Source organism: Emydura macquarii, unplaced genomic scaffold, assembly GCF_026122565.2.
Source record: "Emydura macquarii macquarii isolate MOO-44397 ecotype Brisbane River unplaced genomic scaffold, CSIRO-AGI_Emac_v2 contig_2988, whole genome shotgun sequence".
NCBI classification, from domain to species: domain Eukaryota; kingdom Metazoa; phylum Chordata; order Testudines; family Chelidae; genus Emydura; species Emydura macquarii.
Window position 1 is genome coordinate 3,345,125 of NW_027133125.1, and position 11,476 is coordinate 3,356,600.

General features: G+C 45.7%; 1 protein-coding gene across 1 annotated transcript; it reads left to right on the forward strand.

The window, feature by feature from the left end:
• Positions 1-621: 621 nt before the first annotated feature.
• LOC137167766 (uncharacterized) lies at positions 622-9,779 on the forward strand. Its single transcript, XM_067570050.1, has 7 exons — positions 622-734; positions 1,316-1,435; positions 2,060-2,142; positions 3,112-3,212; positions 3,553-3,702; positions 7,611-7,780; positions 9,381-9,779. The coding sequence occupies exons 3-7, from the start codon at positions 2,092-2,094 to the stop codon at positions 9,521-9,523; spliced, it is 615 nt and encodes a 204-aa protein (XP_067426151.1). The 5' UTR covers positions 622-734; positions 1,316-1,435; positions 2,060-2,091; the 3' UTR covers positions 9,524-9,779.
• The last annotated feature ends 1,697 nt before the right edge of the window (positions 9,780-11,476 follow it).

An 11,476-nucleotide genomic window follows, 5' to 3' on the forward strand; every position in this document is an offset into this window, starting at 1 on the left:
ACACAATGCACAGTCAACCTGCGGAACTCCTTGCCAGGGGATGTTGTGAAGGCCAAAAGCATAACGGGGTTCAAAAGAGAACAAGATAAATTCATAGAGGCTATGTCTGTCAATGGCTAGTAGCCAAGATGGCCAGGGATGCAACCCCGTGCTCTGGGTGTCCCCAATCCTCTGTCTGCCAGAAACTGGACGCTGGGGATGGACCACTTGATGCTTGCTGCCAGGGACAGGGCTCTGGGTGAGACGGACCATCGGTCCGACCCTGCTTGGCCGTTGTTCTGTCCGGCGCCGTTCAGGTTTGGGATTTTCAGGCTGTTCCCAGGGCTAGATGCGTCCCGCTGTCAGGCCGCCAGCCGAGCTGCCCCAGATCCCAGGACTCCTGGAGCTGGGGCTTCAAAGAGCGCCCAGCCTAGGAGGTGGCAGCTGCTGTTCCTCCCCTCCCCCCGCCAGCTGCTCTGGTACCCAGCGGAGCGCGCTGGTGAGCTGGCGTCCAGCAGGGGGCGTGCGTGCCGCCCACAGCGAGCGCCTTGCCGCCGGGTCCCCCTAGGACCGTCTCTATGGTTGCGCGGCCCCGGCGCAGGGTGATGAGGTCACTGCGGGCGGCTGTTTGAAATGCTGGGAGGCGGCGGCGGACGACTCTGGCGCGCGGCGGACGCTGCAGCGGGGGGCGAGGGGCTGATATGCAAAGTAGCTCGTGGACTCGTTTTGCATGTGGTGATTGACAGCAGCGCGAGGTGCGTGCAGCCCAGGGTGGGAGCCGTTGGGGTCGCGGGCAGTTGGGGGCTGGAGGGGGTGGGAGGTCGCGGGCGGGTTTGGGGGGGGCTGGATGTTGAGGGGCTGTGGGGGACTCGGGAGTTGCTGAGGGAAGCTGGGTTTATTTGTGGGGGTGTCAGGGCAGAAGATGTGGGTCACTGGGAGCTTTTTGGGGGGCAGGAGGAACCTGGGTTCCAGTGAGTGAAGCTGGGTTTATTTGTGGGGGTGTCAGGGCAGAAGACGTGGGTCACTGGGAGCCCTTGGGGGGCAGGAGGAATGTGGGTTTAGCTGAGTGAAGCTGGGTTTATTTGTGGGGGTGTCAGGGCGGAAGACGTGGGTCACTGGGAGCCCTTGGGGGGCAGGGGGAGTCTGGGTTTAGCTAAGGGAAGCTGGGTTTATTTGTGGGGGTGGCTGGGGGAGGGGCAGCTTTGGGGTTGCTGAAGGAAGGCGGGTTACAGCGGGTGGGGCGGGGTGGGGCCAGTCCTGGCTCTCCCCCCACTTCTGTCCCGCCCTGCCACTTATTCCTCTTGCCTGTGCCCCTCTTGCCGGCTCTTCCCTGCAGGTCTTCTGTGCGCCGGTCCAGCAGGGGCCCAGTGAGACAGGACTGCTTGGCTGACCGATTCGGAGGCGGTTACACTTGTCCACCAGAGACTGAGCTGAGCCCGGCTAGCTCATTTCACAGGTGACCTACGAAAGATTTGGAGCCAGGTTTCCAGAGGAGAGAAGCTAATGTATTTTCTGCTGGGGTTCCTGACCAAAGCCTTGCTCCCATTTGAAATTGATGGCAATGCGCCAGCCAGTTCAAGAGGAGTAGGCCCTAAAGGATGGACTTTGTTTACTCTGTGATGTGCCAGCACTACTACAAGGGGTTCTGACAAATTCTCTCCCTTAGCCTGGCATAAACCCCTTGACTAGGGGATTTTGCACTTGCGAAGGAGAGGCTGGGGAATCTGTTTAATTTCTTTTCCTGTTTAAACATCAACACTTTCTGATAGCAGTAACTGAGGGAAGAGAGAGGCAATGCCATGTGGGTAAAGACAGCTCTTGGTGTATCCTGCCATGGGAATTTTAAATATCTGACACTTGGTGCAATCTGGGCCATTCCAAAAGCAAAAAAAAATCTGCTCTTCAGAAGTTTGTTCTGTGAGCTACAGGGGTAAGCTGTTTCTGGCAGGGATGATTTGCCAGGACTCAGAGGTTTGAGCTGTCTCAGAGCCAGGGAAATCAGCCCAATTTACCTTTCATTGCGGTGGCTGAAACTTCATTAGGGACTCCTGCACGGCATTGAATGTATCTTTTATTACAGTGTCAAAGATAGAAAAGGTACAGGCCTATTTAATGATGGATGAAGATGACTTACTCTTGGATCTAAGCAGTGGAGACCTAGAGGTAAACTTCTGTGCATGGGGAGATGTATTTCATTACGGTCTCTGTGTGGGTGGCATTCATTACAAATCTCTATTTTTAGATGTTTAAACAGCCTCTTGACAGTTGAAATAGCATCAGGCTTATGAGTACACTTAAAAACTGTTGTCACTCCCGCTTGGTGTTGGCATTCCGCATGGCCATGGTGGTGTGACATGCGTTTGCTTAAGTGGTCTCAGGGTTCCTTGCTTCCCAGTTCTGTGCTAACCCCACTAAATAGACTTCTTCTAGTCTACTGACAGTTAATGTTATAAAAATATTCACTAAAATAAAACATTGTCACAGGACTGAGGAGGGTGCTTTTTCCCTGTCTTGTGGTGGGTGGGTCACATATAGAGGTTGATGAGCTTGCTATAACTTTGGCTAACAGAGCTGGACCTTCTATCTCAGACACTTGAGAATTTCAGAACCAGAGGTTGCAGGTTCAATCCCTGCTGCTGATAATTCACCCTGGGCCATAGTGTTACAACTGCTTTAAAACTAAATTTTCCCATCTCATCATGACATCTGTTGAGTAGGAGACCATTATCCCCTGGCAAAATTCTGTTTTGCTGATGGTCTTAATTTTAATCAATAGTGAGAATACTAAGGTTCGTTTTAACCGGCACAGCTTTGGAAAAGGAAAAATTAGTGACTTCATGGCAAAAATAGCATTTTAAAAATTTTTTTACTTGAGACTGAAACCAAGGTTATGTCCCTCTGCTTTGCCCCCATGCTCGTGTTCCAAATGGACCAGTTTTTTTATTGTCTTGGCCTAGCGAGGTGAAAGTCTTTCAAAATGTATAAACCTTCAATACCAGGAGCTGCCAGCTACCATGGCCCTGGATGAAAATAAACCAGGAACACTGAACTGACCTGAGCTTTCAAATTCCATCTAACAACTCTGGCTTGTTTTGTGTTTACTTGAATCCTTTGCCTATTTTGCCTTTCCAGATATTGCTGCCATTCCTGGTGGGCAAGGTACATGAGATTGAAGTGAAAGTGAGCACAGAGAAGGAGGAGATCATAAAACTTGAGACAGAAATTGCACAATAGTAAGTCTCCTAATAAATCCTTTAACATTACTAATTAATTAGCATCATGTTTAGCTTTATGTTTTAATCAGAACTACACTTTAATAATACTTGCAGACTGCTATTAAGTCAGAAACCTATGTATGTGGATGTAACATCAGTGCCATATCACAAGATCTTTGGTTGGCAGGAAACTTTTTGTAAATAAATGTGAAAGGGCTTTTTACGGACAACTCGATGGTTGAATTTTGCTGCTGGTATGTTATATAAAGCAGTTCTGCTGCCTATAACTAATACAAATTGTAGTCGCTAGAACGGTGACTGGGAAGAGGAATAATGCTTTTGTACTCTGATTTTGTAGCATCACAGAAAGAGACAACTGCCTGTCACAGGCAGCGCAGATCGTGCATTTGCATCCAGTACTGGAAGAGGAATTCAAGACTCGAGAACAACTTCAAGCTGTTGCATCTGAGCTGAAAAGACTGAAAAAGGATATTGCTGAAGATGCCAGGTATAGATCCTTCCAATTAGAGCAGAGGATGTTTGAGAAAAATGTATAGCTTGCAGTATACTTCCAATTATAATCTTGGGGGGTAATTAGCAGAGTGCTACCAGGGTCTCTTCAAAGAAACTGATTAAACAGGCATGTGTACCACAACAGAATTGTTTATATTATTGATACAGATACAGTGCGTACACTGTATGCATAAGATTGTTCATTATTTGAAATCAAATCAGTTAGTTTCTCTTCCACCAGGGAGTAATAGAGAATAATCAGAGGGGTGGGCTGGCTGGTGAACTGCCCCTTATGTGCCTGAATGATTCAGTTGTGGATTGGAGTTGAAGCTGCTGGTATGTGATGTGCTCTATGCTTGGTTAGTGAGGTGGTGTCGCCAGCTGGACTCTGGGGGGCCTATTGCTTGTCCTTCTGCATTAAAGACCAGCTGGCCCTTGATCCAGACTGGGAGACTGCTGAGGGGTTTGATTCCTTTGCCCAAGTGTCTTTCACTTCCCACAATATGAACAAAGCAAGCCTGGATGGGTTAGTATAAGCAGATGGCTACTAAAAATGCAATATTAGACTTGGGAGTGGTGTATTATTTGAACTCTTTCCCCTAAAAATCTTTCATTCTCCAACAGTTTTAAAGCATGTTGTGGGGCAACAGTCAGATTCACCTAGACCTCAGTGATTCTTTGTAGGTTCATGCATCAAAATACTACAGTGATGGGCACATTAGAAATGTCTGAGATAGAGCACTGATGTGCTATTCCACATGCAGCATTGGTAACAAGCTTTCACCTAAGACTAGGAGAGCCCTCCCTTTTACTCTCCCTCAAATGCAGAGGGAATCTGCCTGTTGGGCTGATCACCATTTCCAATAATTGAACTTGTTCAGCATATTTTGGAGACAACATTTTTGGCTCCCTATGTTACTTTTAAAAGATGCTGTGTTCGATCCTTGTTTTTTAGTCTATCAGCTTTGCTCTGCTTAGGCAATGCAAAGTGGCAGGAAAGCTTTCCTAATGGGTCAGCCCAGGATTCACCCAGTGTAGGGGAATCCAGTTGGCACCTGCTTTATGCCAGTGGAGGAAGTGTGCAACCCACTTCTCTCCCACCCTCCCCCAACATGTGAAGGAGGCATGTCAGGGTGCAGAAATATGGGCTGAGGGCATGGCAGGTGATGGAAGAAGCAGGGCTGGAGCGCAGGTGGCTCTGTCTGCACAGTGGTCCCTAAGAGATCGCTACTGCTGTCCTGCTTTTGAACAGGCTCTAAATTATGCGAGGGGCCATTTTGTATACCTGTGATTTGGGAGGTGGAAAGATGGTTTAGAGCCACCTTCCCATCCTCCCTCCCCAGTTGTGCCAAGCATAAGCTCAGTTCAGATGAGGATTCAGCCCACTAGGTTAATATATTTTCGCTCTCTTGTTCAATCAGGTGTCAAAGCTAATCTTCCAGAGAATCTGTACCTGCCCTCTTGTTCTGAAAAGTGACAGTCCAAATGGCACATTGCCATTGCTCAAATCTGCTCCTTGTGTGTTTACAGAATTGTCTCTGCTCAGATGAGTGACAAAAATAAGTGTTAACTCCTCTTAGTTTTGCCAAGCCAGCACAGTTAGGGGAGGGAGAGCTTCTATCTTAACCATCAGAATTGTTTTCAAAGTTGCAATTAATTACACCTGGGCAGCCCCATTGAATGCAAAGGGGCGGCATAGGTGTCACTGATGGCCTAGTTTGGCCTACAGAATCTCTGTTATCAGTCATGGTGTTTGAGGTGCAAAGACCCAACCACCCCTCCTCTTCCCCCTTCCCCGCCCCCATCCCCCCAAATCACCCAGCAAGACTGAGAGCCCTGGGCTGACAGGAAAAGTAATTCTTTAACTTGTAAACTGAGCACATTTGATTTACCATCCACGAGACACAATACACACACAGTCCCACCGTGCTGTTTTTGCAGAGTCACACTTTATAGAGTAAAACTGCACATTCAGATGATCCCTTCAATGATAAACATTCCTAGTTTGGTGCATGGCACTCTGTGCTTTTTTTAATGTATGCTGGCTATACAAAACCCCCAAATGTTCAGCGTGATGCTATTCATGTGAAAACATGATTAACGATTGTACTCTGTGGGGCTTAGACTGTCTTTTTGGGGTGTGTGTGTATCAATGAGTAGGTCTGGTCCTGATCCTCATTGGCCTTGTAGTCCGTACTGCAACATAAATAGTCTATGGTACTTATCTTGGCTACGCTCCCTTAAGTGTATATCTGATCATCTCTCTTTACTGTATTTATCTTCACAACTCCCCTTTGAAGTAGGGCAGTGCTGTTATCCCTACTTTTACTGATGGGGGTGGGGGAAGGAACTGAGGCACAGAGAAGCTAAGTGACTTGCCCAAGGTCACATAAAGAGTCTGGTGGAACAGAAATTGAACATGGGTCTTTTGAGTCCCATGCTAGCACCCTAACCACTGGATCATTCTTGCTCTTTGAGCATGAAAGTCCTCTAATTTTCCATCGCTATCTTAAGTAAGCTCCATCTGACTCACCGGGGCAATGGCAAGCCGTCTCTGTTTGCTTTAGAAAAACATATTTGTACTTGAAACCATCCCTTTAAAAGTTGCCTCCAAATCATGGAGTTTCCCTCCAGATGAATGAGATCTGTCAAGTCCATCTTCTCTCAGAACCCAGTCCTAGAACAGGCCCATTAGTCGACTACTCCCACAAGCACCTCCGTGCCTTCTTCAATGCTGTCCCGTGTACACCCCCTGAAATTGTTAAGGTCACTCTCTTATTCTCCATCAAATCCCTTTTGGAAGCTCATATCTGCCGTGATGCCTGCAAATGTTGCCTGACAGCAAGATGTGGCAATCTGTGTTGTGTGTGCAGCTAGTCTGAACGTAATCAAGCATATTATTATTGTAGTGCCTAGGAGCCTCAACCAGGACCCCATTGTGCTAGGTGCTGTACAAACATAACACAAAAAGATTGTTGCCACTCCACCACCTGTTAGTTTCATCCATGTGTTGCATCCCATCATTAATCTAGAAGCTCTTCAATTCAGGAACTGTCATTTTCCTACTTGTTTGTACAGCCCCTAGCATGATGTGGCCTTGAGCCCTGACTGGTGACTCCAAGGATGCTATTACAATGAAAATAACTTCTTCTGAAGTATCTCCTCTCGCCTAGAGGAGGCCCCTTCAGGGCAGGGTGAGACAGACTGCCTGTATTAGCTCTGTGGCTTCACAGAGGACTTGGATCTTTAGCTAATTAATGTTTGTAAAGAGCTTTGAAGTGGGAAGTGCTATATAAGTATTACATGTTGTTGATACTCAGTTTGTAGGGCTGTCTTCCGTCACATCTCATAATTATTAAATACGCACAGAGGAAAATATAAAAGAACATGAATGGAACTCTTGTAAAAGTTGTTAATCTAATGTGGCATGAATTTTAGGCTGCAATATTGCAAATGGCCTATTGGTGGAGTTGCTGCTCCACTAATCCTATGATTTACCTTTACATCGAGAATATCGCACTTGAAAGACAGGCTGGACACTTCGGATTGGACAATGACATGGGTATCAAGGAAATCCAGAGTTACTATAATTATCAACTGAAGCATTTTTCTTCTAGAAAAATTAAGGCTTGAGCTAATCTCTAGCAATGAGAAATCAGGATGAGCCCTACATGTGGGACAGATTATCCCACATCATCTACTATAGGATTCTTAGACCTTCTTCTGAAGAATCTGGACTGGCCACTGTTGGAGACAGGATGCTGGGCTACAAGGATCCAGTCTGGCAATTCTGATGTTCCTGTTTTCCTACTGGGATTTCTGTAGTGCCTAATTGAAATAATAGGATCGATGGAGACGTTAGGTGCCAATTTAAGTTCATTCTGTTTCTCATTACCTTTTTAGTGAGCAGCCAGATGTGGCTAAATTAGAACAGATGATAACTGAATCAGAAACCATGATATCCTCTCTCCATCAGAAACAGCGTATGCTTAAAAGTGAGAAAGTTCATCTGATTAAGATACTGGAGACCACCCAAAATGCCCTTTCTGAAGCACAGGCAGAAAGCCATGCAGGTAATTGACTTTGACCTTTGCTTGGATAAATGAAAGCAGATATGCTGTCTTGAACTTTAGGTATTTCTGAAAGGGATACTGTCACCTTGAAACCTGATCACTTTCAAAACATGAATTGAAAGTAGGTTCAAGCGTGGTGCATGTCCCTGACTCCCTCTATCAATTCCTGTGGTTTCACAGTAGCATTTTCTTTTAAGAAATAGTTTCTCTCCCTTGTTGCTGCCTGAAAGACTCCCACAAACGGACTTTTGGAGATTGCTGGTAATGACATTTAAAAGAATATGCAGATAAAAGTGTGAATTTTTTTTTTTTTTAACTTGAAGTATCCCCTGACCATCTTAACTTCTGTGGATAATAATAGAGAGGCACAAAGTCTGGATCCACATAAAGACTTCCTCAAATATCTGAGGAGTTTGGGTCTGATTAATAATTTTCTATATTGAGCCTCTATAGAAGAATCCTGTATGGATGCTTTCATCCAAGCAAGTCCTGCAAGGATCTCAATGTGCTTTAAAAAAACAATAATAAAATGGTTTCAAGATCTCCTTGAGACAATGGACCAGGGCAAGTCCAGACTGTAAGGCCAAGTAAGGTTCTGCATTTGGGTGTTAGACTTGATGGCAGTCTATACCTTTGTCACTTCCTTTTCAAAGCCATAGATGTGCTGTGTGTAAGGATGGCTGAGTTGGCTGTACAAAGCAGTGGTTCGCGGTCTGGCCATGATGGTGTTTTTTCCAAAAGTAAAGGTCTGTCCTCAGCAAAACAATTTTAAAAAAGCCTGGCAACCTTGTGTCCTCCCAACTAGGGGCCTATTGATCTATGGGTCAACCAAATTCACAAAAAGACTCTTGAGCCCATAAGGCTTTGCTTTCTGTGCCCCTTCTCATGGAAGGTCTTACTCTTCATGAACAAGTCAGCCAGGAGAGTCTTGGAGTTGCAGGCCTTTATGGCCAATCGTTTTTTACCATTTTCCACAAAAGCAAAGTGGTACTTAAGCAGTAGCCTAAATTTCTGACCAAAATTATATTGGATTTTCATCTCTGTCTAAAACTTAAATCTCTGTCTGTGATTTGCCCCAAAGACTCATAGGTGACTTGGATATGCACCCTGCATGGCAAGAGCCATTAGCTACTAATAATTTTTCAATTTAGAAGGTAGAACAGGCTGTTGGTGGCCACCGGAGAAAAATCCTAAAATCAAGTAATTTCTGGGAGGATAAGACACTGCATCTAGTCGTCTTATGAATGTAGGGCTCGTTCATCTAGGGAGATGCTTGCTATCAAAGCAGCTATCCTTGGTGTGCAACCTCCTCTGACATAGTTACGGCTGCTGCATGGAGTTCAGCTCATGAGGGTGTGAACTGATCTTTTGTTATCTCAGTAGTACTGGGGTGTGCGTGGAAATCTTACCATTCCTGAGTGGCTGTCGCAGTTGTCCTTCATCTTCGTGCCAGAAAGGGTACGCAAGCCGTGATGATTTCCAGCTCTGTGCATTCTGTCATATTGCCTCAACCAGCATTCCCCTACTATTACTATGACAGTTACCCCTACCAATTTGTCTGAATAAGGAAGGACCTAATGACTGACTTTCGTCTCCACAGCTGATCAGGAGCTGCTTCGCTTGCAGATGGAATGTGCTGAGCAAGCTAATGTGAAGTCTTTGGGGGATAATGAAGCTGACAGACAGCTGGATGCCTGCATCAGACAGCTGGGAGTGTTAAACCTCTTCAGGCGGAAGAAGTGAACATCTGTCTCCAGCAGGGGATGTGTGTTAGTCAGCAGACCTGAAGTTCAGAATTCCACTTGCGGAAGACATAAGCAAGCAGATGTGTGGCAACCGGTGCTCACCAACTGCCCAAAAGTATTATCCTGGTGTCAGAAGCACCAGGACATAGCAGCAAAATAATTTGATTGGGGAAGGACAATCTCGTCTTCTCTGGGTGCTGCATGGGAGACATGAAGCAAAACCTGTTATATGATAAATTCTGCTCCTCACTGTATTTCATGTATGCAGGGTTTTATTTTCATGAATACTGAGACTAGCCCAACGGTTTGTTGTCATTAGTGTCAGGGATGCAGACGCTAAAGGAAACTAATGATTTATGAATGCCTATTTCAGCTGAACTCTCCTTACATTAGCCAGTTCCATGACAGCTCGCTCCTGGTTTCTGTTGGTGCTTCCCCAACAATATATTTCCCTTTCCAATTAGCAGTCTAATTTCCCTATTTAAGTAGGCCACATCCACTGTGCCACTGCACTCCTATTGCAGTCTCATTCCATTTCATATGGACCTATCACCATTCATTGTACTGGATCGCCTTGAAGTTTCTCCATGTTGAGAGTGGGATACACCTGATGATCTTCACAGAATTCCTGCAGGTATGTGAAACAGCTGGAGACAGAAGCCACTTATTGATCTGGAAGCTGGCCAGCTCATGAGAGACTATATATAAAATTGTGGCTAGGTGTAATTGTAGTGCAGCATGGCCAGATCTTTAGAAAGCTCTGAGCAGAGAGATGTTTTTGCACAACTTCAAAATCAAGTCAACTTTCTTATGTAAGTGGCTTCTTTTTAATTCAATCCTTTCATTGCCTGAAAGGGCTCAAAAGCCCAGCATGCCAATGACTTATCCTGTCATCAATAAGCAGCATGGGTGATGCTCTCAGTGAGCTGCTTGATGCTGTGGGCTGAGGAGGCTATGTAAATACAGAAGCATCCAGCAGAGATGCCAGAACACTTCACATATTGCTATACGGCAGTGGCTCTCAACCTTTCCATGCTACTGTACCTTTCAGGAGTCTGATTTGTCTTGTGTGCCCCCAAGTTTCACCTCACTTAAAAAGGATTTGTTTACAAAATCAGACATACAAATACAAAAATGTCACAGCACACTGTTACCAGATTTGCCCATCACCTTGGGGTATGCTCATTTATTAGGTTTACCTTCCTGGAAGGTGGTGTGATTCTATTAATATACTGCTTGTGTTACTCGTGTGTTCATATGGCTACAAGCCCCCTCCCAATGGAGTTATCCTGCAGGACCTAAGGTTTTCAGGGCTGGGTTCCTCCAACACCAGATTCAGATAACCCCCCCCCCACACACACACGAATAACTGAGTGCATCTGAGCGGACCGGGCTATCAGCACAGTCAGCTGACCCCTTATGCGTCCCTGAACTCAGTAGGCTGAGTGACACCACACTTTCAGTGGACACCCTTACATGCCCCTTTGCAATGCACTAGAATAGAGCAGGCTGGGTCCAAACAGCACCTTTTTGTCTACTCCCCTTAATTGCTCCTGGACTCAATCAGGCTGGGTCAAACAGCACCTTAAGCCGCACCTTTATTTGCCCCTGGAATCCATAGGCTAGGCAGAGTAGCACTTTTCAGTTGTCCCTTTTACATGCCCTTTTCACCACAATTGTTCTAGCAGTAACCCCCTTGATAAGCAAACCCCATAGGATTTTTGGGCAGAGATCTTTGGCTTAGGTAAGAGAAGCGTTGCTACAGAGCAAGATAGGGACCAAGATCACAAAGGAGTACCTGCAGTTTGGAGAGAAAGAGAGGAAAAAATGACAGCCAGCTTGATTATAACAGTTATTTTATTGCTAGGTATATAAAACTTATGATACTATTAGTATCATAGCATACAAGGAGAGAAAAACAATCAACTGTTTACAATACTACACAATTACA